This window comes from Thamnophis elegans, chromosome 7, assembly GCF_009769535.1.
Source record: "Thamnophis elegans isolate rThaEle1 chromosome 7, rThaEle1.pri, whole genome shotgun sequence".
Lineage (NCBI taxonomy): Eukaryota > Metazoa > Chordata > Lepidosauria > Squamata > Colubridae > Thamnophis > Thamnophis elegans.
The window spans coordinates 85963404-85988580 of NC_045547.1; the positions used below are offsets into that span (position 1 = coordinate 85963404).

Consider the following 25177-nt stretch of genomic DNA (forward strand, 5'->3'; position numbering starts at 1 on the left):
AAAGCAACCAGCGGGAAGCCCTGCTGTGACCCAGTGCTTAGCATGCCCAGGCCTGGTAGCCACAGATAATCCAGTGACCAGCCGGGCCAAAAGCCAGGCCAGCCACGTCCCATCATGACTCATCCACAGAGCCACCCAAGGAGCAAGATTCGAGTCCAGGACCCAGGTCGGTCTCCTGATGTCCACGGGTTCAGATCATCTGCTTCTTCTGTGGCTCTCCTTAGCTCTTTCTCCAGAAGGACTTTGGGGAGTTTGGCGGGAGTTGAGTATAAGAAGATTACGGAGGAGGGAACAGAGAAGAGCCTCTTTCAGAGGCGCCAGCATTGCCCTCTCCTACAAAGAGGTGACAACTTTCCCTATCCAGGAGAGGAGGGAAGATATCCACAAGTGCTGGGGAAAAAAAGCCTCTCCGCTTCCTTGGGAGTCATAAGCTCCCCGCTGAGGTTGCAAGAGCCCAGGCCCTAAGCTCAGGTTTCCTCTTCCTTGGCGGGAGAGGCAGAACGCCTCGGTCTGAGGGCGCATAATGATGTCTCTTGGCATAGGAGCCCTGCCAGGCTTGGCGCAAGGAGAGGAAAAACCCAAAGTAGATGGGGCCAATTTATTTTTTATTTTTTTAAATATAATTATCACTTTTTCTAATTTTCATAACTTTGCTGGGGATTGGAAAGTTGCCATTGGGAAAAAAAATAGGCCACAGCTCTTATCTATCTGTGGGCTATTATGAAATTGAATGGGTTTTTCTTTTAGGAAAATACACTGTGCTACTTCCTTCCCTGTTGAAAGATGATAGAATAACAAACAGAAAGGAAGCTTTACAGATTTTTCATTTTTGTTGCTGGAGGTGGGTGGGTTAAAGAGTATTTAAAAAATGGGTGCCTTAATGTAACGTCATGGAACAATCTTTCAGTATTTCCCTATATCTTAAACGTGAGCCAGTCTCTCTCTGACTGTAGTTTCAGGAGAATGTATTTATTATCCTGCACCCATAAGAAATATAGCGTTTTCCCAGATTAAAGTGTCTTGACAAAGAAAGGATTTCAAACAGAAAACACTACACATTTTCCCATTTATTTTGCTTATTACTTACAGTTTCTATCCATAAGAAATATACTGGCTCAGTTATCTTCATCCTGCCAGCCACCATTTTCACCCTTTGCTGCAGGCAATCAAAATACAGTATTGATCTCCGGGTACTGGGTTTATAGGCATATTTATTACAAATATTTATAATGATTATGAAACATTGTTAGGACTTCGTGTGTTTGCCCGGTTAATTCAAAAGTGTACAGCTATGGATGAACCAACCCAAACACAGAAGGCCCAGACATGCACACGCGTGCGCGCACGCACGCACGCACGCACCCACCCACGCACACACACGCACATACATATACAGGCTTTTTTCTGAATATGGACAGCAAGTGTAAGGGATATTTATGATAGTTACACTTTTCACAACAATGTGAGACTCTCATGGGGAGGAGATTTCATGAAAAAAATGAATTTATAATTAGCAAGTATTTGGCCCTTCTTCAGTTTCAAAATATTCTCTGAACTTTTAAGCTACAATAGAAAAAGCATATGAAGAGTTCACCGTTATTCAGATTTTGTACTTTTTTATTAAAACCATTTAAACATCTGTACAAACATTTGTTTTAATCTGTGGTTAAATAGTATTCCAACCAGAGAACCAGGGCTACTAAAAAGAAAGTAACCCTCTTACTTGAAAATAGGTTTATATCACAATTTACGACCTCAGCTTATGACTATTATTGAGCTTGGCAATTACAGTCGTAAGTTGTGTTAGTCAACTGGTGGACCATCCTATGGCTGATATGATTGTATGACCATTGTTGTGGTGGTCATTAAGTGAACACCACAATCATTAAGCAAAGCCGTTGTTCATTAGGGATGTTTTTTGCCAGAAACCAGAAGTAAACACCGGTTTACGGCAAACAGTCCATAAATTGTGCTCACGTGGCTACAGGACGATGTGAAGGGCCATAAATGCGAAGAGTCGGTTGCCCAAGCTCCCAAAATGCAGTCACGTGACTACAGGCGGGGCGGCCATCGAAACGTTGGAACCAGGTTGGAGATGTTACCTGAAATTATGCCCACCTCTATAGAGGCAGCTCAGGAGGTTCGTGGGCCCCTGACTTCCCAGCGTGCTCTGGCTTATTCCCTGTTTCTCTGAAAGGCCAGCATGGAAGAGCCAAAGCCGCCAGCTGGGCTCACTGGCTTCTGATGCTCAAACCATGAAAGGGAGATCAACATTACTGCGCACAGTTGCAGAGGACTAGCTAGCTCCCGTGCTGGGTGCAATGGCAAATGCAAATAGTTGTACTTGCGTGTGTTAAAGAGAGGCAGGGCGTCTTTCCAGACGCAGCGTTTGCAAGACTAAGGCTTTAATTCAAAGTAACTATTTAGCTAAGGGATAAATGCCTCATCCTTAATCCGCATTTGCATTTTGTATTCCCTAGATTATTGGGAAGCCCATCCAGTACACCTTCCCTCACGCAAGGCTGAAACTCTTGAGCGACCCAAAGGACCATTCTGTTTCAGGTAAAGTAAGCCAGACCGCCGGGCTCCGTGGATTCCCTCCGAGCAGGACACGGAGTGTGGACCCGGTGGCAGAGTTGCCTACGGACGAGGAATTATTCATTTCTGAGAAGGGTTGAAATTCTGCCATGCTTATTAAACGCTGCTTCCTTAAAAAGACGACAAGTTCTGTCAAAGATATAATGCAGCTGGTTCTCATTTAGCAGCTGCCACATTTGGTGTCCATTTGCAAATATGAAGATAATTTAAAAATAAACTATCAAGGTGCACATTTCAAATTTCATCAGCCTGACATCAAAACTTCTCAGTGGGAAACTGATTAATGCCTGGTCGGTTCCAGGCAGTGCCTGGGGTTCTAATCAGCTAATTAAGGTCCCAGAACGGAGCCTGTTAGCTTGCAGTTAGCCCTTGTTTAAGCAATAACAGAATAACAGGGTTGGAAGGGACCAGGGAGGTCTTCTCGTCCAACCCCCTGCTCAAGCAGGAGAGCCTATACCATTTCAGGCAAATGGCTATCCAGTCTCTCCTTAAAAGCCTCCCACAACCTCTGAAGTCCATTTCCATTCCACTGATTAATTGACCTCACTGTTAAGCAGTTTCTCCTTAGTTCTAGGTTGCTTCTCTCCTTGATTAGTTTTCATCCACTGCTTCTTGTCCTACCTTCTGGTTCTTTGGAGAATTGGTTGACTCCCTCCTCTCTCTGATAGCCCCCAAACCTTACAAGACCGCTTCATGTCACCCCTTCTTAGATGAGAAGTGAAACATTTTCAAGGGAAAAACTTTGTTGAAAGGAGTGTTTTTTATCTTTGACTTTAAAAAAAATATATTTTAAACACATAGACACAATAACAAAGACACAGACTACATTTATACAGCACACTGGAACTCCATGTGCCTCCTTGTAGCAGTTTTCAATCAGTACATTTTTATATACAATATTTCCCCTCCTAATACACATCCATTGGATTTCACCATTTTTAACCCTCTTGTTTCATTATCTTTTACTTATCTATCTGTATTTCGGCTATATACATCAAGCAAACTTTCAAGCCCTCATTGGCTTGTGTAACTTTTTTCCTTGGTTTGTAACTTTAATCTATCTTGGGTTCTTATCGTTAATCTTTGTTTCTTTTCTCCAACCACCTGTACCATTTTCCCCATACTAGATAATATTCTGTCTCTTCCTTTCCTTGAATTTTTTTAGTTAACTTGTCCATCTCAGCACAGTCTAGAATCTTTCTTACTATTTCATCTTCATTTGGTATCATCCTGTCCTTCCATCTCTGGGCAAATGCAATCCTAGCCGCTGTAATTATATGTAGGATTAGATATAGGGCCTCTTTTTTATATTTAGTCATCGTTATGCCTAATAGGAATGTCTTTGGTTTCCAGTCGATTTGGTTTCCTGAAATGGATTCCAGCCAATTTTTAACTTTTTTCCAATGTTTTTTTGCCGCTTTAGATGTCCACCACGTGTGATAGTATGTTCCATGTGCTTTTTCACACTTCCAGCATTTTGGGGATACTGTTGGTGGTATTTTTGCCAGCCTTACAGGCAGCACATGCCATCTGTAAATATACTGGTTCTCTTTATATGCCACAGACATAGTCGTTTTTAAGTTCATCCCCCCCAAATGTTTCCCACTTTTCCAATTCAATATTATAGCCAAAGTTCTGTTTATCTTTGACTTTCATTGCAAGCCCTCAGTCTGGCAAAAGGGGCAGAGGAATGGCAACAATAGATCAGGCACAGGACACTGTATGACAGAACAGCATTAGACAAAACGTCTAAGTAAGACAACAGAACCAGAGATCTTCACAAAAGCTCCCTCCCTCTCTGCCTCTGTCTTTCTATCTCTCTCTGTCTTTCTCTCCAACTTCTGATTTAAGGCATAGATTGCTGTCACTAAATGAAGACAGGAGCTACTGAAAAAGCAGTCCATAAAAAGTTTCTGATTATAGTTCAGTTATGTCTAATGATTTCTATCCCACGCTTCTTATGAAGAACGTTTTGTGACATTCCGTATCTGTTTCCTTTTTTTTTATTGAAAGTTTATGCTCAGAAATGCTGGAGAAGAGAGCCAGTTTGATGTAGCGGTTAAAGACCCAGGATAGATGTACGACATGCACGTCAGAGTTTTGCCAGGTTTCCGTGTTTTGTTCTGGATTTGGTTTTTTTGTTTGTGTGTGGGGTTGTTGTTTTTTTTTTTTTTTGCTGTGCTGTGTTATTGTTTGTTCTGCTTCAAAGGGAAAAAACTTTCCCCATAAATTACATTTTTAGAAAGCAGCAAAGCAGTAGTGTTTGCGGAATGAGGATTATGCCCATATTTTGGGTTGTGTGAATATAAGACAATATACAAAGTGTTCGCTGTAGTTTTATTCTGTTTTGATTTATGTTTTGGTAGCTTTGCTTTTTCTTGAATCTTTAAGCAGATTGTTTTCCTTGGATCTCTGGATGTAAGCAAGCTGAAGGGAAATTGAAACCCCTTCATACAGGGGTGGGTTTCTCGCCCCGTTCCAACCGGTTCGCTTGGAACGGGGCCGGTGGCGTCCTCGTGCACGCGCGCGGTGCACACATGCGTACTAGTGTCTGCGCGACGCTCCAGCTGCTCCTGGACGATCGCGCAGGCGCTGTATGTGGAAGCGCAGAACTCGTCAAAACCGGGTAAGGACCGTGGGCGGGCTGGCGCGCCCTTCGCCGTTCCCGGAAGTTACTTACTTCCAGGTTCGGCGACCAACACCTCCCAGAGGGCCCCCACACCATGTCCGTCCGTCCCCAGTTCTGCTCTGGCCAATGTAAATCTAAGGCAGGACAGACCTGGGATGGTTCAGAACGAGATTCCCATCGTAATTTAGAATATTATCATAATATCTATTCCACAGAAAAATGTGCTGAGTCATTTTATTACTGGATTTTATTTTATTTTCTCAAAAGAAAAGTCACACATTTCTTGACTCTAATCATTGATGTCAGGAATACTTTTCTCATTTCTTGAAACGTGTCTCTTAGCAAGACCCCAAGCAAGGTCACAACCATAATTCTTCTAGCACAGTCAAATTCCAGGTATTGGTAGCCTTTATGCTAAAGAACTTTCCCATAAATCTACCTCTGTACATGAACATATTATTCAGCCATTTGCCAGAACACTCAGTGGCCTTGCTAGGGTGCCTCTCCCACACACACAACACCTGTAGGAAGACAACAGTGGCAAATGGAAAATGTCCCCACCCCCAAAATGGAAACAGCAAACAGCCGCTTTGCTTGTTCTTACTAAAATTAGCCTCTTGTTCCCCAAGAATAGAACATCCACTCGGCCTGGATGTTTTCCGGAGTCCGAGGCGTTAAGGAACAGAATGTCCGAATTATTGTCTTTGGGGCTGGAGCTCCTTGTCCCGGCTGCCTCCACTGGCAGCCAGCGCTGGAGCAGGTGTGATCAGCCTGCGGTGTTCTGGAACATTTTCTTTCTTTCTTGTGAAAAGAGAGGCTGCGTTGATGCCCATTCGAGGTTTCCTGGCAGAACAATTATTGAACTGCCTTTTCATGTATTGCTTTAATCTCAGGCCATAAATATATCATGCTAAATTTGCATTCCTGTGAAGAAGTAATCATTCCACTTGCCTATCACCACTGTGGCATCAGCATTAAATGGAAACTAACTTATTTCCCTAACTTGCTATATACATGTTTGCTTTTCTTAGATTTGCAGAGAGAAACGTTTTTCATTCTTCCTGTCTCACCAGTTATTCTAGCAGAGTTCCCTCTTCATTTCCTTTGCGTTTACAGGATATGCAAGCATCCATTCACAGAGTTTATTCCACTCTTCTCTTGTTCAGTTCCCTTTGTAAAATCAAGTCTTTTGATTGATTGATTTAATCACATGATAAAAACAAAATTGACATTTCTTTCCTATCCCTTTTGCTAGAACTCAAGTTATATTATCTGGCTGGAAACAAAAATAATATTTCCAAATGAAAAAAATATAGAATTGAACAACTACAGCAAAAAAACAAACAAACCTGTAGCTTTCTTATTAATTACATTACTGTTTTTATTCTTATATTTTAACAATTACCGTGTGCTTTTTAAATGCAGGCAATGGACTTGGGATTCGAGTCGTAGGTGGAAAAGAAATTCCTGGAACCAATGGAGAAATTGGTGCTTACATTGCAAGGATCCTACCGGGTGGAAATGCTGAGCAAGCAGGGAAACTTATGGAAGGTACAGTGATCAGTTCTTTGCCTTCATTGTACTGATCCGTCTGCATGTGGAAAGAGGGATTATCCTCAACAGAAAGGAAGATCTGATGAGTAAGTGGAAAGAAATAGCAGCAAAGCAGCAAAAACAGAGTCTGCTGGGGAAGTTCCCCAAATAAAGATAAGAAAATCATGGCAAGTCTTTTTTTTTTTCAAGGGAGCCAAACTCTTTTAGAGACCTTTGGAGTCTCTGGGAAAATTAGCTATTATTGTTATATTATGGTTGGGTATACAATCATCCAGGTGTTCAGACTGGATTTGGCATTTTTGGCAAATTATCAAGTCCTTTCCAAGGACCTGGAATGGACAGATGTGGATGTTTGATGTTGTTGTTGTTGTTGTTATAATCCTGTCTTTTGAAATATACATTTGGTGAACTCAAGCCAGCAAGTACATATGATACTCCTGCCTTGTATTTCCCTACAACTTCCACCCTTTGAGGTGGGTTGGGCTGAGAGACAGAGAGTGGCTGGCCCAAAATCTCCCATCTGGTTTTTATGCCTAAGGAAGGACTGGAATTCAGCTCTCGTCATTTCTAGGCCAGCAATAACATTTTCTTGCGGTCTCAGATATCAGTATGCTTGTAGATATCTTTCCAGGCCAATTGCCTCTTCTGACATCTAACGTTTTATATATATTTAATCCATAATTTTCTTAAATAATTAAAAATGGTAAACTGAAATAAATTCTTAATAAGTAGATGTGTCCACCATGACATTCATTTTGTAAACAGAGATATTGTCCCCCACAGTCTTCTTCTGAGAACCTGGAAATTTTAAAAATGTTCACCTGTCATATATTAGATATCTTAGACAAATCATTTGTGACCCGGAGATGCTTTAGAAAAGGTTACTAAAGCACAGCAGAGAAAACTGGGAGATGCCCACTATATTATTTATCAAATGTGCCTAGGAAAATTAAAATCATAACCAACACCTTGAATTGGACCTGGAAGCCAATCGGCAACCAATTCCCATAAAAATGGTTTCACGTGGACCCTGGTAGGGACCCTTGAAGCTGTCCCTATGACTGCCTTCTGCGCCAGCCGTGGCTTCCAGATAGTCTCCAAGGGGAGCTCCATGAAGAGCGTTGCTGAGAAACAGCATATCAGCCGTAGGTCAGCCACATGGCAGTAAAAGCAGCATGGCAGGAGCTCAGCCACCAGAGGTGTCTATTGCTGCAACCTCTTGAGATCTTGACTAATTTATGTTAGGATTCTTATACTAGAATGTCAGAGTCTTGCAAGAATTTGGCCCCTTGAAAACAAACATTGTGGTATGCCTATCAGAGAGACATCCTGCGGCACTGTTACTAAACCCTCGTGTTTCCTAGGCCACCGCTGGGAACGTTGGATCTAAAAGAAACAAACCCATGACAGCCAGATCTGTCTTTATTGAGCCATGAACCGTTTAGAATGTGAAGTATCTCTCTGAGAAATCCTACTTACTTCATGTAAAACATTAAAACATTCTCTCAGGTGTGGTGGGATGGGAACCCTTTCCTGGATCCCCGCACTAAGCCGCCACTCCTGCTCTGGTCATCTTATATTTGGGCTCCTGTAGTCTGCTCCGAAATACTGAACCATCATTAGCCTTCTTCTCTAAGCAATATCTGCCACTCGTTATTATGAATGTTTCACAGTGTTTTATTTATTCACTAACCAGGTTTTCAAAACAAATATATGACCGGTTAAACAGTATATTGTTTGTGTAAGTGAAAGCAGCTCAAGAATTCTGTCTTTTTCATGAAGATTTAAACAGCTGCTAGTTAAGACACATTTCAGCCGTGTCTCTACCAGGGTAAAGTGATCTTAAGGTTAGGTCAGCTATAGTTCCTGACTTAAGTTATTTTTAAGTTCCCAACCTTGTCTTCCATTGGACCTCGGGATTTCTACGACGTCTCACCAAGTACATCTCTAAAGTTATTGAAATCAGCTCTCCTTGTGTGTGTCTCTGTGTGTGTCTGTGTGTCTATGCTTCAGTTTCTTATTCTTTAACATCTGGAACCCTAAGAGGACGTGGCCAATTGTTCTCCATGCTTTTATTTCTTCAGTCAGTTTTTCTTCTTGGTTAGGATCAACTCTAGGAGGGCTCATTTCCTTGTCCTTTGTTCAATTTTGAGAAAAATTAAGAAACAGCGAGACCTTGGAGAAATTGTAGACATCTTGCAATCTTCACCAGTATTATTTTCCAGGCTGGACACAAAACCAGGCCTCCAAGGTCTTACAAAGGGCTAACAGGTTTGGGCTCATCATTTTGCATATTTGACTGATTAGTGAGGCCAGTTTAGGACATCACATTAAATACATATTATGGAATCCGTATTATAGCACGGTAGGTTTTTTCAGTCCAATTACTTCCTCAGTATACAAACTCCTTTACCTTACTAGAACATCCTTTTCCATCTCATATACTTCCAATTCCTGTACTAAGGTATAGTAATATCTTTTATTCTACTACCTGTAACACTGTTACAGTGTAACAGGGCTTTGTGTTTGAATAGTGCCCATATAAAAACTAGAGTAAGTCTTACCACAAGGCATGGTATGCTTCTGGTTTGGAGTGATAACATTGGGAAGAATTTAGGTTGGAAGAGACAGGCACGTGTGATGTGGCTTCCCTTCATCTCCTCACATTTGGCCAGAACAGGAATTTTAGTCCTGACAGAATTCAAGAAACGTTTGGTCTACTCCCTGTGGAATAGAAGTCTACCCTGTTTAGACAGCTGGTCCTGATGAAAAGAGATCAGTGTAGGTACGAAATAATGGCAAGAAAGAAAAATTATGTGGGAAATATTCATTTGGCTGTACTGACTTTTAATATCATGAAACGTACACCCACATTCCAGTATGAGCCTCTGCCTCCATTTAGCGTTTTCCTGCCACAGAAAAGTCCATGTTGGTCCCCATGACTCCTGGATGCCACATTGTGGCAATTCTTCCTCCCTCAATTTCCTTTTCCCCTTTCCCTCTTCATTCAGTTTATTTGTGAGACAGAAATTTTCCATGAAGTTTGGAAACAAGGTAACAAGGTAAGCAAAATTTAAAATTAGCATGACTCATGTGCAGTGAAAAGATTTTGATCCTATCACATCAGATGCCAGTTGCATTTATGCTTCACATCATAGCTGAGGGACTTTGCTTCGGGTAGCTTTCCAGATTCCGTGGTGCTGATCCCAGAACTTGCCTCGTGCCCACTTTCCTAGGCATGCAGGTGCTGGAGTGGAACGGATTTCCTCTGACGGGCAAGAGCTACGAAGAGGTCCAGAGCATCATCGGCCTGCAGAGTGGGGAAGCTGAAATATGTGTAAGACTGTGAGTTTTTCTTCAGCTGTTTCCATTATTTTTTGGCTTCTCCTGGTTTCTTGATCACAGTTGTTAAGTTGCAAACTGCACTTTGTAATATTTGATATGAAAAGAAAATGAATGTAATTTTAAGTATTAAAGGAATCGTTCCTTGTTCCTTATAGCAAACTGATATAAAAAGGAATGGAATTAATGAACCAGGGCTAGAAACTTTGCATCCTACTTGAGGCAGAAGTGTCAAAACAATATTAATATCAGAGAACGTATTGACTCATTTTGAATTACATAATAATCAACCACCATTTTGGGGGGGAGGGGAATTCTTTGGCAACATTGAAACTAAATGGGTTCACAGCATATTCTTTATTGCAAAAATGTTCTTATCTTGCATTACACTTAGATAAAAGGAGTTCTGGATTCAGTGAATTCATAAATTCTTCAACAAACTTGTGAAAATCTACTAGATCTACAAGTACAAGAATATGGTTCAAAGATAGGTGATTGTAAAGCACTCTGATTCAGACTCCTGGGGTGGAGGAGTTTAACGCATACGCACAGGTGTATGTATGTCGGGTAAACTACATTTCTTCCATTCATAAATCTACCCTCAGGGTCATCCTTCTCAGACCATGAAGTATCCCAGAGCTACTTAAGGTAGCTCGTTCTGCAGCTGCTTCATCTCATTTATCTATCCGATTATGATCATTGGGGATCCGGAGAGGGTTCTTTTTGTCTTAGGTTTCTTGTTCCTCCTTTCAGGAATGTCAGCATGCTGCCAGGTGGTGAGAATTCCCAACCTATGGAATTGCTTGAGCCGGGAAAGACGGGTAAATGACAGCATCTAACATGGGTGACAAACTGAGGTGGGAAGGATTTGGCTGCCCTTACACAACCTGTAGCTTTTGAGTTTGTAGCAAGTGCAGAGGAAAGGGCAGGAGAGCCCGAGATGCGCCATTTTTCCTTTTCTTAAAGAAGTACAAAAGGTTTCAAGTGGAAGTAATTTGGTGCAGGAAAGTTCCATCTTTTCTCCCCAGATGGGTTGATCCAGGCGTCCCAGCTTGGTTCCTATCTTCCCAGAGAGAGTTTATCTGGAACCCAAAGCGTGAAATTCCAATATTTATTTGATTTAATATTCTGGATTTTTTTTCTGGAAATTTTCCAGTTTGTTTCCTCCTATTGTAAAAACTGAGCAAACTGTGGGTAGATAGGATCGTGTTGTTGTATGCAGAGCTGACTGTGAATTCTGGTGCTTGCAGTGGATAAAACGAAATCTCCAGGAGTCGATCCCAAGCAACTGGCTGCAGAGCTGCAAAAGGTTTCTCTGCAGCAGGCTCCTCTGATGGCCTCTTCAGCCGTGGAGAAGGGGTCCCACGGGCACTCGGGGACAGCGTCAGCCACCTCCAGCTCCGTGCCCAGCCCTGGGCAGCCTGGCTCCCCTTCGGTGAGCAAGAAACGGCACAGCGGCAAGGTAGGGAGGCACTTCGCCCTGGGGAGGAATGGAGGGTGGGTTGAGAGGCTCTTTCGTCTTCTGCATGGTCAGCCAGGTGGGGAGGAAGAAGCATTAGGAGGACTCATTCCTCTAAGTGATGGCTTTGGAGACCTCCTCTTACTGTGGTCACAGGCCTTCTCCACACACAAGCACAGAAGAGTTGACCCCTGGGTGGGGGTGGGGGTAAGATAAAGGGGGAGTCCCATGTGAACCGCTTTGAACTCTGGGAAAACAAGATAGCATATATACACTGAATAAATAAGTAAAGTGTAAGTCACTCTGTTTACCCAGGCCCAAGCCTTGGGTGTATTTGTATAGGCAGAAACACTAATTTAATATTGTACTCTGATCACAGAGATTCTGAAGTTTATAGGTTCTTTCTTTTTATAAAATAAATTACAGCATATATCAATCTAGAATTCTTAATAAATAAGTCACCTTTGAGACAAGGTATTAAAATCAGAATTACTGCAGGAGATATCACCTTTTTACAAAGTTTCATTTCAGCACTGAATTTTTCAGCCACCAAATGAATGACTCATTAACCTTAACTGTATAAATTTAAGAATGCTGTGATAATTCTAATCCAGTTGTAAAGAGAGACAAATAACGACCGCTGCTGGTTTATTTGTTTTTAAATGACAGCCTGCTGAAGTCTCAAAGGGGAGTCCCCATCCCATAACTGGAGAAATCCAGGTAATGGCTGCATATTAAGTTATTTACCATTTACCTTTGTTGTCAAAAAGGATGAAGTTAATGTTTGTGGTTTGTACTTTGGGATAAGGTAACAATGCAGTGATAGAACAGTTTGGATGTTTGATACATTAATTGGGTTATTCAGTAAAAGATGCTTTTTGTTGCACCTTTGTTTGGGGGGGGGGGGTGTCCCGAACCAGGGAAATAGGATGTGTTTAGACGGAAGAGGAGGAGGAGGAGGAGGAGGAGGAGGAGGAGGAGGAGGAGGAGGAGGAGGAGGAGGAGGAGGAGGATGATATTGCAGAAGGCTGCTTCACTGTTGACCAGATTCTATTCCTGTGCCTGTAATAGGTATTCTGGTATTTTTCATGCCTGGGAGCAAAAGAAATACCTACTTAATTCTGTTTCATTCCTTCCCAGGGGACTGTTGTTCCTGCCCCAACTCAGCTCCATAAGGGTATAATAAAGCTCAGCATATATTCATACAGTTTATAAATGAATATCAATTAATACTGCATGTGATGAAGGGCAAAGTCTTAAAAAATCCTCACTGGATGCCCCCCAGCCTTTAGGGCCTTTATCGTCCTAGTGACTAGGGAGCAGGTTTCTGGATTCAAACTCTTAGAACGGACCCAGGATGGAAGAAGGGGCTGTTTGCACCACAGGAGCTGGCTCCATTTTCTCAGTAGACTCAGGCCGAACGGCCCTCTGGAATAGCAAGGACAGTGGACAGCAAACAGGAACATTCTTATTAGGGCTGACTTTTTAATTATGCAAAGCATTTCGTCATCCACTGTCTATAATTGCTGTTACCACCTCTCTGTATTGGTAAAGCTGGTTAATATTCAGATGGACAGCCAGGCTGGGAACTAAAAATAAGTCTTGGGAATCACTTCTGTTGGCACCGCCATCTTCTGGAGTTGAGCCCGACTTGAGAGAGACTTCACCCTTTGTGCCCAGCAGGTGGCAGCACTCAGTCAACCTCCCCCCATCCCCAGAATCAACTCAAATACCGTATGCCAGGGCCCCCCCCCCCAACTTTTCTGACTCCACCGACAGGCAGCGGCTGCAGGGGGAGGAGGGGACGGTTTTGTGCACACCAACGGAGCTTTGCACACTCGCTCTCCGCTTGCACAGCCCAGTTCCCAACAGGCCGCGGACTGGCACTGATTGATGGATGGGAGGGTTGGGGACCCGTGCACTCCAGTACTTGGCTTATATACGTATTTCCATTTTTCTTTCTTTTTAGAGCTCATTTGGTTGAAGTGAATTTCCTCTGAGACACTTTAAAGGAAGCTTAGAATTTTCATCAGTTATGCCAGCTATCAGGGCATAGTTGTAAAAGGGGGAAAAGCAGGAAAGTTGTAAGCACATGATTTTAAAATGACTTTATTTTCATAAGCAGTTCAGAAACAACTAACATGAATTAATATTCTCTTTAGCTTCAAATCAACTATGACAAACAACTTGGCAATTTGATTATTCATGTCCTTCAAGCAAGAAATCTTGCTCCCCGTGACAACAATGGTTATTCTGACCCTTTTGTCAAAGTTTACCTTCTACCGGGAAGAGGGTGAGTGGAAGGACATTTTCACCAATGCAACAATTCTCAGTTTTTCTATTTTTAGAGACTCCTTTCCTGACCACGAAATCAGCATTTCCAGCTTCAAGGGAGGCCAACTGAATGATTTTTCCAGGGAGTTTGGTTGTCAGATTGTTTCCTAAGTAGCCCCTCTTTTCCTCCACCCCCCAAGGTCAGCCACAGGTTGCATTACAATTAATGAAGAGAATTAACGTAAGGAATTCTCTCCTCTGTACATCTTCTGCCAGATGACACAATATATTCAACCTGATGAGGTGGGGCTGTTACTAGACCCTGAGACCTCATAGGGATGCTTCAAGCTAGGTTCTTTCCTGTCCTTCCTGTAGGAGAGAAAAGTTCAAATCAAATCTGTTCCCAGTGTGGAAAAAACTGCAAGTTTCTCTCTGACAATGGGACATTGGATTTTTTTTTAGCCATAGATGAGTTAAACCAGGATCAAGCTACAATTCAGCATTCTGATCAGCTATCAGTTTCTCATTCTCAGATATGATAGTTTGTTCCAAACCAGAAATAAAATCTTCAAAGAAAAGATGAATTCGTGAATCATAATTTTGCACTTTGATATTATAGTATTTATCTATGATTGAGATCTTATAGGCCTAAACTGCTAATGCTGTTATGGGTGAGTGGGGGGCTTTCAGTGTGTGTGTGTGTGGGGGGGGATTCTATTATGATGTGCCCAGTCTGTGTAACATTTCTTCTTTCCTCAATTTTGAGCCTCTTTTGATACATGGCTGGCATCATGTTTTATCTCTTTGTATTCCTAAACTTTTGCTTCCTGTATCCCTTTCTATTGCTTTTCGATGCCTTGTTTCTTCACCGGGTTTGCAGCCAAGTCATGGTTGTCCAGAATGCAAGGTAGAGACCTTTATTCTTTAACTGATGCTCTGTGCATGAAAACATCCATATTGTGTATACTCACCTGCCCAGAATTCCAGTGATTTATAAAGCAGGAAAGAAAACTGCATTTGCCCCCAAGAATGACTGATCTCGTTACTGATGGCCAGAGGTGAAAAATTTATAATAGGCAACAAATTGACGCAGCAGCATCTTACGCTACCATTACAGGATTATCAGCTCAAATGATAATGCACTGTCAATTGATAATTATTCTGAGAGGCTGTGTCCGGTAAGGCACCAGACTAGGAACTAGGAGATGGTGAGTTCTAGTCCCACCTTAAGCCTGAAAAGAGGCTGGATGACGCTGGGTAACTCATACTTTCTCTCAGCCTACAAAGTCAGGCTTGGGCGAAAAGACACAACCGAAGGATCAACACAATCTACCTGGCAAAAGCAGGCCCTGAACTTGTGAGAAAACATCAGGAAGAAGAAAAAAAATTGTTCTGCTTCTCTAACATGAATTGCTTGCTAGCAAATGCAAATACTGTACTGAAAAAATCATTTTATGCATAAATTGTAGTTTTCCATTTTATATCAGTTTCTTTGGGGTTTATGGGATTCTTGTTATATGAGTTAGTATCCAAATAGAGCTCAATTTTAATTGCCCCCTTTTTTATGTATTTAGATAGATCTTAGTAAATCACTTGATAAATAAAGTGTCTTTGATCCATCAACCTCAGAAACTAAGACAGCTGTTTTGGGATCCTGCGAAAATGCTCCAAGTGCATTAAAAATGTCTTTATACTGCATGCTTTCAAAGGTCCCTCACATAATATATACACTATATTGAAGTGACACTACTTACGTAGCACATTCAGATTTAGCTCTTTGCTCACCTGCTGTATCTCATTTATTACTTCTGTATTTCTCTGCAAAAATTAATCTGCCTAAAGAAACCAATGTTTTTTATAACCGAGCTGACTTATTAGAAATTACTGTATTATTTTCCGTATGAGAAGGATGACTTAGCTTTAAAATGAGTTCAGAGGGGATATTCATGAAAGCAATAATGACCTGCAAAATGTGCATAATCCTAAAATGTAATTAAAACAAATGCTCAATAGAAGATTATCATTTATGTTGAAATAGATCTAGTTGTAGTTGTAGTTGACTTTATTTTCATTGCACCTCGTACAATGAAATTAAATGCCATCTGAGGTCATTTGACTATAGGAGCCTGAAAGTTTAATCATCAGATGTGTTAAAAGTGTTTATAAATTGGAACAATAGGAGACCCATGAAAGTAATATTATACTCTGTTCCTTTGTTTCACTTCAGCGTTGAGAACAAGAGAAAGACAAAATACATACAGAAAAGCTTGAATCCTGAGTGGAACCAGACGGTTATTTATAAAAGCATCTTCATGGAGCAGGTCTGTGGCTAAAGGAGCTTTTTCTTTCTTTCTGAGATAAGAGCATGTAAAGAGGGAAACTCTTTTCATAATAACATCCCCTACATCCTAACCGCATGCTGTTTGTCCATTCCACTGTGACCAGACAGACAGCCTGGAGGGGATAATATCCCCCCCCTCCTTTTTTTTTACTCTGAAAGAAGATGATCTTGAACCAGAGACAGCTGCTTTCCCCAAAGGAAGTGTTGATTAAGATGAATGATAGGCAGAGATTTCAATGTGAATGCAATGCCCAGCTTGACTATCTTGTCCGCCAAAAATTGCTAATTCTGTGTAAAACTAGTTTTGGAGATTTTCCAGTTTGCCACATTTCAAACTGGGAATTGCTCAGACCAAAAGAGGTGGAACTAATTGAATTAATAATTACTGATTATAATTATCTATCAAATAAAGGACCCTATTTATGAAAAATAATCCATCAGTTTCATATACTTCCTATAAAACCCGTTTGTACCCAAAAATCCTTTTCATACACAGAAATATACTGCACAAATTCTCCTTTTAACAGAAATGCCAAAAAGGGGTCAAATTGACACAGGTGGCACAAATGGGGTGGGTAGCAGACTTGGGAGGGGAGGAAAAAGAAAGGGGGGGGAAAAAGGCTGTGTGGGAAAGTTGTTATTTCTCTTTTCTTGGCCTTGACCACACAATGTGTTGAGTTAAAAGATATTGGCAAACCAGAGTAATTTCAGAGATGAGCAGCCAAAAACGGCACATGCCTTTTGTAGCAAGAGTGTATCTGGATGTGTCAGGTATATTTATCTACAGGGACACTTAATAACCACCTTAAATTGTTCAGAAACCTGTCAGGTATTACAGAATAGGGGACAGAATAGAGTTCAAGAGGACGGGATAAAAAGCAAATGATAAGAAAGCCATTTTCAGTTGTTCATCAGGAAAAATTCTTAAGAAAAAGTTATTCAACAGCAGAGCTAAATTCCTCAGGGCTCACCCCAATTTTAATAGTGGCCAGATGGGCCTGATGGAAGGAATATTATTGGGGTGAATCTCTGCGTTGAGCTGAGGGTCAGACCGGAAGGTTTCCAACATCTCTCCCCACTCACCTGTTCTTTGCAAGGCAGACTGTGGAAGAAGAAAACGGTGTGCCACGGCAGGCTTGCCTGATCTCTTCTTCCTTTGCATCCGAAGGTCATGTTTCTTCTGGTTGCTCCGCTTACCCCTTGGTAGAATCTGGCTGGCTTTTCTAGATGAGGAAGAGCAGGAAATAAATAGATACATGGAAAACCAAGTTAAAGGAGAAGCAGCTGCTTTAACTCCCTGCGCTTAGCAAAATGTAGAGAATTGTTCTGGCTCACTGTAGTATATATTAGTGGGACGGTATTATCAATTGTGCACATGCCAATCATTCAAGATCCAAACTGACTCGTCAGTTCAAATCAAAATACAGTATATCAATTCGATCTAAAGAAATTGTCAACTTCAATGAAGTTGATTCTAACTGTCAATTTGACTGGATAAAAATGGGTACACATGTATAGAAATCTAATAAACCTCCAGATTGATTTAAAAGTGTCCAATTTAAATTGAATATTCAATTTCATGGATTCATTGGATCCCAACACCTTCCAATCAGGTCTTTAATTTAAAAGGTCAGTTATGCCATGATACCCTTATGAACTACATTTGCTTTCACGTTCAAAAAATAAATTAAGACATTAAGAAAGAGGTGACGGAGCCATCTGCCCAAGGTGCTTAGACAATTACGCTCAGAGCAGGAGTTGGACAAGACTTCTTTTTACACCAGATAGCCACTCACACGGTCTACTATGGGATGCCCCTGGTTAAAGCTTGACCAAATAACTCCTCCACTCAGAATTCATTCCAAAGATCTCCCTCCCACCCCCAGGTCAATGTGAAGAGAATGATTGCCGAGTGGTCACCTTGCCAATGCATAGAGGGTACAAGAAGGTATTATTCAGTGGAGCATGTTTTGTGGGCTGGGTGTGAATTGCACAATGGGAGCTAAAATTTATTATCTTTTGCAGCTGAAGAAGAAAACTCTAGAAGTCAGTGTCTGGGATTATGATAGATTCTCCTCTAATGACTTCTTGGGTGAAGTAAGTTTGCTGTTTTCCTTAATTTTCCCTTTCCCAACATTAATAATAGAATCACATGATACAGTTTTTAAATCCCAAGAAATGTTCGTCTAGATAGAGGCCCTATGACAGAGACAGATGCACACTAATGTCTTGCGACATTCATCCATTTAAGAAATTATGGATTTCATTGTTTTTGGCTTAAACCCACCTAGTAGGGTTCAACTATACATTAACAAAGCCATCATATCAATTAACCCTTGTTTCTTTAAAAAAAACCAAGTTAGTATAGGCTGCAAAGTTATAAGCAAAATATGAGTCATCTCTCGTTGCTCAGGTATCATAACAACTTTTTCCACTCATACATCTTGGGTAACCTTCTCCTAGGCCAGAGGTCGGCAACCTTAAACACTCAAAGAGCCACAAAGGTCCTAACCAGAAGCCCCCTGTTCAGTTCTGGAGCAGATTGGAAGTCTGGTTCCCCCACCATAGAGTCTGCTCCTAGTGTGGCATCCTTTTTCCTCTACCTGTCCTAACAGAAAGCCCTATCAATTGTGGATCCGACCAGCAACAAGGAGCCGCAACAGAGGGATGAAAGAGCCACATGCTGCCCCAGAGCTGCGGGTTGCTGACCCCTGTCCTAGCCCCTAGGATCTGTCATAGATTTAAAACATAAACATTCATGTTTTCCCCAAATTTAAACGAAATATACTGTACTTTTCGGAGTATAAGATGCACCTTTTTCCCTCAAAAAAGAGGCAGAAAATCTGGGTACGTCTTATACACTGAATACAGGATTTTTGCCTCCCGAAACCCAGCACCTTCACCAAAATGGCCAGGCATAGCATTTAGGAGGCTTTCAGAGAGCTCCTGGGGGCTGGGGAGGGCAGAAATGAGCATAAAATGAAGAGCCAAGGTGGCGCAGTGGTTAAATGCAGCACTGCAGGCTACTGCTAGATCAGCAGTTCAGCGGTTCAAATCTCACCGGCTCAGGGTTGACTCAGCCTTCCATCCTTCCGAGGTGGGTAAAATGAGGACCCAGATTGTTGGGGGCAATATCTGACTCTCTGTAAAACCGCTTAGAGAGGGCTGAAAGCCCTATGAAGCGGTATATAAGTCTACTGCTATTGCTATTGCTATAAAATGGGCCTTTTTTGCTCATTTTTGGCGCCCCCATCCCCCGAGGGGCATTCTACAAGCCTCCTAAGGGCTAGTTATGCCCTTTTTTGGGGGGAAAAACGGGCCTGTTTTCATGAAAAATGGGCCATTGTTGGGTGGTTTGCAGAGTACAAAAACTTTTTTTTTAATTTGCCTCTTCAAAACCTCGGCGCGTCTTATACTCTAAAAATACGATAATATATAAAAATACAAGTACAAGATTGTCTAATAATAACGCAATATGGTAAAGGCTGAAATCATTAATGTGTTGCTCCTTTATTTTATACAACTCGGGGGGAAGGGGGTTACGTTTGCTGCCCCTATTTTCCTGACACCACCAATAACTCTGTGAGATGAGTTATGCTGAGAGAGAGAATGACTGACTCAAAATCACCCAGCCACGTTTCATGCTTAAGGCAAGAGGTTATATTCTCCCGGTTTCTATTTCAGCACCATTAACCACTGTAGAATGTTTGATCATTGCTACAAATTATGAGCTATTCATATTTTATTTACTTTTTAAAAATATATAAATTGCCACTCCTTATGTTAGAAATGTTGTTTGAATAACATTGACCTGAAAAAAAATCTGAAATGTAAAAAATTGCAGACATGATTGGTTTTATCCTGAGCCCAAATAAAAAGCAAACTGACATGAAAGTTGTTTACAAAGTACTTTTTTTATTTACAAAATCTCATTTTTAAAGAAGGTGAAATTCTGGAGAAAATACTCAGAAACTTTAAATACTTAAATGTCTCTATTGTCTTCTGCTCTGGCTGAAACCAACATCCACTGCCCACACCTGCAATCCTTAAAACAATCACTCTGAGAGGGGGGGGAAAACCTTGTTCTTTCTTGGAGTACTTTTCTCTCATCAGCAGTTTCCTCAAAACTGTCAATCATCACTCCAGGGCACAAACCTGAAGGGACTCAGGCTCTCCAAGACCTCCCGTCTAGGCTCATGAAGAAGGATTTCCCATTTCAGATTCTTTTAAATGCTCACCTGGTCCCATATAGTTGGAAGTAAACCTCTCGGGCTCCATTTGTGTTACCCTTTCTTCCTCTTTTCTTTCTTTCTTTCTTTCTTTCTTTCTTTCTTTCTTTTTCTCTTTCTTTCTTTCTTTCTCTCTCTCTCTCTCTTTCTTTCTTTCCTTCCCTCCTTCTCTTTCCTTCCTTCCTTCCTTCCTTTTTCTCTCTCTTCTCTCTTTCCTTCTTTTCCTCCCCATAATGCCTTCCCTTCTAATCCAATTTCTAATCTCCTGAAATAAGGACCTTGCACACAAATACTGAACAATCATCCGAAGGGGAATGTTGTATCAAATGAGCTTGGAGCGAGTGTTGAGATTCAGGCGCACCTAGAATAGTTTTTGCTTTTACAGAAGCAAATGGTGTGCTCTCTTTCTGTCACTGCTTAGGTCTTAATTGAACTCTCCAGTGCCTCTCCCCTGGATAACACTCCCCACTGGTACCCTCTGAAGGAGCAGAGTGAAAGCATTGACCACGGGAGATCCCACTCGGGGCAGAGTAGCCAACCATCTCCGAAACCGTCAGTCATCAAGAGCAGAAGTCATGGTATTTTTCCTGATCCATCGAAAGGTAAGACTTCCACCAACTGCCCCTCTTTGTGGGCAGCAGGGTAGGGTTCTCCTGGTAACCTCTGGCTTCATGGAGCATTTGATGTGAGGTACAGGGGATCCCCTGCTCTACCCAGGAAGTTATTCCACCTCTTAAGACTGATGGAGAAATAGCCTTCAAGTTTTGAGCCCATTGCTCCTTCGGAGGGTGGAACCCATTGGAGATCCCCACGAGCAACTTGGTCCTTGCCCAGCAGCCAATGGGTGGCTGAGCTGCCTTGCAGCCCACTGAAGTGGGCTTGCCCAAAGAGAGAGAGGCCCTGGGGGCTGTAGGAGGGGGTGGAAGGAGACTTTTAAAAGGAAGCAAAGGAACGCATCTCACGTTCCCTTTGGAAGTGATGTAACAGGAGGCCACTTTCTCCATTTCTGCGATAAAGTTTCCAGCCTGTTCTGGCTATGAGGTATTCAGGGAGTAAAGCTAAGCCCCAGAAGAGTTACGTTTGGTTTCCAGAAGGTCTCCTTTCTAATCCCTGGCAGGGACTCATGGATTGCTTTGCATCAGCCATTCTCAGCTTCAGAATAGCAATAGTAGCAGTGTCTTTTTTTATAGGTGTAGAATTGCCACAGGACAAAGCGATTAAAGTGACTGAATCAGTTGAAAACAGGTTAAAAATTATCAGGAAGGTTTTGCACTGGAGTTTAAAATTATGCGACCCCATAAGAGTGACTGTTAGAGAACTGAGCCGATTTCCTTTGGAACCAGGTGCAAAGTAGAGGAAACTACAGTAGTAGTTCACACCTTTGAGGGAAAAGGGTTGCTTTGTAGCTTCGAATCTCCTCCTCTTAGGAACCCCTGGGTGTTTGCATCCCACCAAGCAAAGGCCCAGAATGTGCAGGTAGCAGGTGGACGTGGGGGGGGGGGGCGGGAGTTTGTTCTTCTTCGGGGGCCTGTGGAAGATGAGGGCTGGGCATTATTCCCTGCTTCTTATTCTCAGCAGCACAGCAAGATAAAGTGAGAAGAACCTCACCTGCGATGGAGTAGAAGACCTTCTATTGCATACATGACCACTCTAGGGCTCTGAGGTGGATGAAGGTTAATATACTGTATTCCTGGTATTTTTTTCTCCCACAATTCTTGGCCAGATATGCAGATGCCCACCATTGAGAAGTCCCACAGCAGCCCGGGGATTTCCAAATCTTCCTCCGAGGGACACCTGCGCTCTCACGACCTCTCGCAGCCAAAGCAAAACCAGTGTCACTCAAACTCACCTTGAAGATGCTGGGGGCAGCCATCGCTGCTGCCGAAGCCGCTGTCCAACAGCTCCGCCTCCAACCAAGTAAAAGACACAAATAAAATTCCTCAGCATGGCAGCTTAATCTCATCTGTGGCCTCCTTCTCCCGCCCTTCTCCTCCTCCCATCTTCCTGCTTGCCCATCTTCCCTGCTGCTGGCCTTTCCTTTCCTCCGCTCTGGCTCCTGGTGCGTTCACCTGTTCAGTGTTCTGTCGGTTTGTCTGTAAATACATAGAAATACACACAATGCCCCTAAACTGGTTGTTTTCCCAGGCATGTTTCCCATTTGCTCAGAATGCTACGATCCTGCACTTCTCATGGGAAAGGTTTGTCTGTTGTGTTTTTGTTCCTTTGGTGTCACAAATGCCTCAACTAATTTAAATATTATAGACTTTGTTTCCAGCTCTGCCCCTACCTGAGAATTGTGGAAATTTATTTTAAAAAACTCGGGAATGCTAAATTTGAAAAGCAAATGGGTAGACCTATTGTAGAACATCAGAATTTGAAAACCAAAATGGAAGAACTTATTTGGTTCAGTTTCATACTGGTAAATGTCCTTGCTTTGTGCAAAATTATTTTTTAGAAAACACATCCTTGAAATGTTTCTTCATCCAGTGATAATATTGTACAACCTCACAGACAGAAATTCATTGGCTGTGATTAAAATTAGATACCGGCTTTATTAATGATTTAATCATTAGCCCTATATTATATGGGGGTATAAAAAATGTTAGTTAGCAATGAGGCTTAACCAATTACAGCTGTACTTCTGTATTTCACCACGTGTAAATCATTCTTTCATGGAATTACAGGTTGAGGATTTAGTGTGTGGCAAATTAGTATAATCCAACTGTGGCAAGAGTTTGCTGTCTCCATGATAATTGGTGCCACGCGACTGTTGCGTAATGCAAAAGGCAGGAAATAAAATCCTTTATCCTTTTATTTAATTAAAAAGAAACAGCCAGTTTAATTACCATTTACTGCTCTTCATGTGATGTCTCTTTGGAATTCAAAGAAACTTGCCTATTTAAATGCAGAAAGAGAATCTCCCTATTTCTGTTTGCATGACTAACATTTAAGCTGGTTCCATCTGAGGTACATATTGTGGGTTTCCATTTCACCCATAACTGCCACAGCGGCCCATAAAAGCGGTCAGTCTAATCATGCCAGGAAGCTGCACAGACACAGCATAGCGGGCGTCCTCCCAATTCAAAGAACTCAGTCTGACAATCTGCCTCCACCAGCCAGTGACAACAAAGAGCAAAGCCAACTAGCCCTCAGGAAAGTGATGTCCGATGGACCCTTCAACCCTGAAGGAGGTGAGCAGAAAAACACCCGGCTGTGGGACGCCTGGCCTGAACCGAAGGCCCTTCTGGCCGGGCCTGCTAATTTGCTGCACGGTGAAATTATTCCCCCGCTCGTAGCCGTAATGTTCCACTGGGTTTAAAGAGATTAAGATTTCTTAATTGCTGAAAGGGCTAGTCTCATAAAGGGTTGAGTCTGCTCTTCCTCCTCCAAAACTCGAATGCCTCGTGCTGATATTGCCAACTTAATGGCGTGCATTTAATTTGAACTCCTTAAGCGTGATTAAACCAATCTTTTTGTATAATTAAAGACTATTGTGGTACACAGGAATTACGACATGGACACCTTGTTGTTGTTTTGTTGAGTTGGTGCTATCACTTTGACGTGTACTGTGTATTCTGCTGTGAAGAATCTACCTTTCAAAACAAAATTCTTCCCGGAAGTTGGGTAGAAAGACTCGGTGAAGGCAGCTGCTGAATTTCACCTGGGGTCTCTTCATTTGTTCGTGGCTTGGTAGACAGGAGGAGCTGGGAATTAGCTCGCTCCCGCCTCTTTTGTATCCTGTTTGAAAAGGATAGGCTGGGCCCTTCTTCCATTCCAGGAACCCAGAAGACCAGAATAAACAGGAGGTGCACCTTTTCCTCCCCTGGACTTTGGGTCCTCCTCTTCCCTGCCTTTATTTACCAGCCTCCGAGTGTCCACTGAGAAGGCCAATGTCATTCTAACTCAATAAGACGTTGGCTGTGAACGGCTAGATAGGCTTCGTGCTGGCTGCTCTGCCCTGCAAACGCTTATACGGCGGGAGTCTCTGAGACAATAAACCGTTCAGACGTGCAAAGGCAAACATGGAAATCTAATATTCAGCATTTTCAACATTACTTGAGATCAAATAAAAAAGAAACAGTATTTTCTGTTGAGTTAGTTTCATTCTTAAGCATATTTTACGTTTATTAAAATTTGGAGTCATTGATTTTCTAAGGCTGTATATTTCTGGAATGTAATTATGTTAATATTCATCCAATTTTTCAATTCTATGTAAAATTTAATTGTTGGATTCAAGAATTTCTTAAGCATACTAGCATTCCAGCTACTGAGGTACCTGGACTGTGCAATTTTGGCACGTTTCAACTGACTATAATACCAAGCAAAAACTCTAGGTAAGTCCTAGTCAGAATGTACCATAGCAAAATCATTAAAACAACCATTATAAATAAACCAGTTTTATTCCTTTTTAGCCAATGCTTTCTAATAAAGCATCTTCCCTATTATCTTCAAACCATGGATTACTCCATGGTGTCAATTTCTCATGTGATTCTACTTCAAGCTTTAATCCCTTTAATCCCTAGTGAATATACTTAAAGCCTAATCTTTGCCAAGATTTCAAAAGGATCACACATAACTCTAATTTGTCCCAAAAAGAGCAATATTCTCTCTCTCTCTCTCTCTCACACACACACATACACACACACACACAAACCTCATTTCACAGGAATACAGAAATGAACACGAAAGCACAGTACCAAAGTGAATGTCGCTAAATCAGTGCCACCATCTTCCTACCACAACCTCACTTT

General features: G+C 41.9%; 1 protein-coding gene across 1 annotated transcript in view; it reads left to right on the top strand.

Moving 5' to 3' along the window:
- The window catches only part of PCLO (piccolo presynaptic cytomatrix protein), a gene marked incomplete at its 3' end in the record, with an annotated part of 80047 nt that extends 56430 nt beyond the window's left edge, over window positions 1-23617 (top strand). The window contains 15 exon segments of the mRNA XM_032221901.1: window positions 2481-2562; window positions 6653-6778; window positions 10018-10126; window positions 10877-10944; window positions 11374-11585; window positions 12252-12302; window positions 13745-13875; window positions 14737-14763; window positions 16084-16177; window positions 18223-18294; window positions 20848-21028; window positions 22150-22231; window positions 22233-22287; window positions 22289-22343; window positions 23435-23617. Coding sequence (XP_032077792.1) covers window positions 2481-2562; window positions 6653-6778; window positions 10018-10126; window positions 10877-10944; window positions 11374-11585; window positions 12252-12302; window positions 13745-13875; window positions 14737-14763; window positions 16084-16177; window positions 18223-18294; window positions 20848-21028; window positions 22150-22231; window positions 22233-22287; window positions 22289-22343; window positions 23435-23617 — 1528 coding nt within the window.
- Window positions 23618-25177: the final 1560 nt, after the last annotated feature.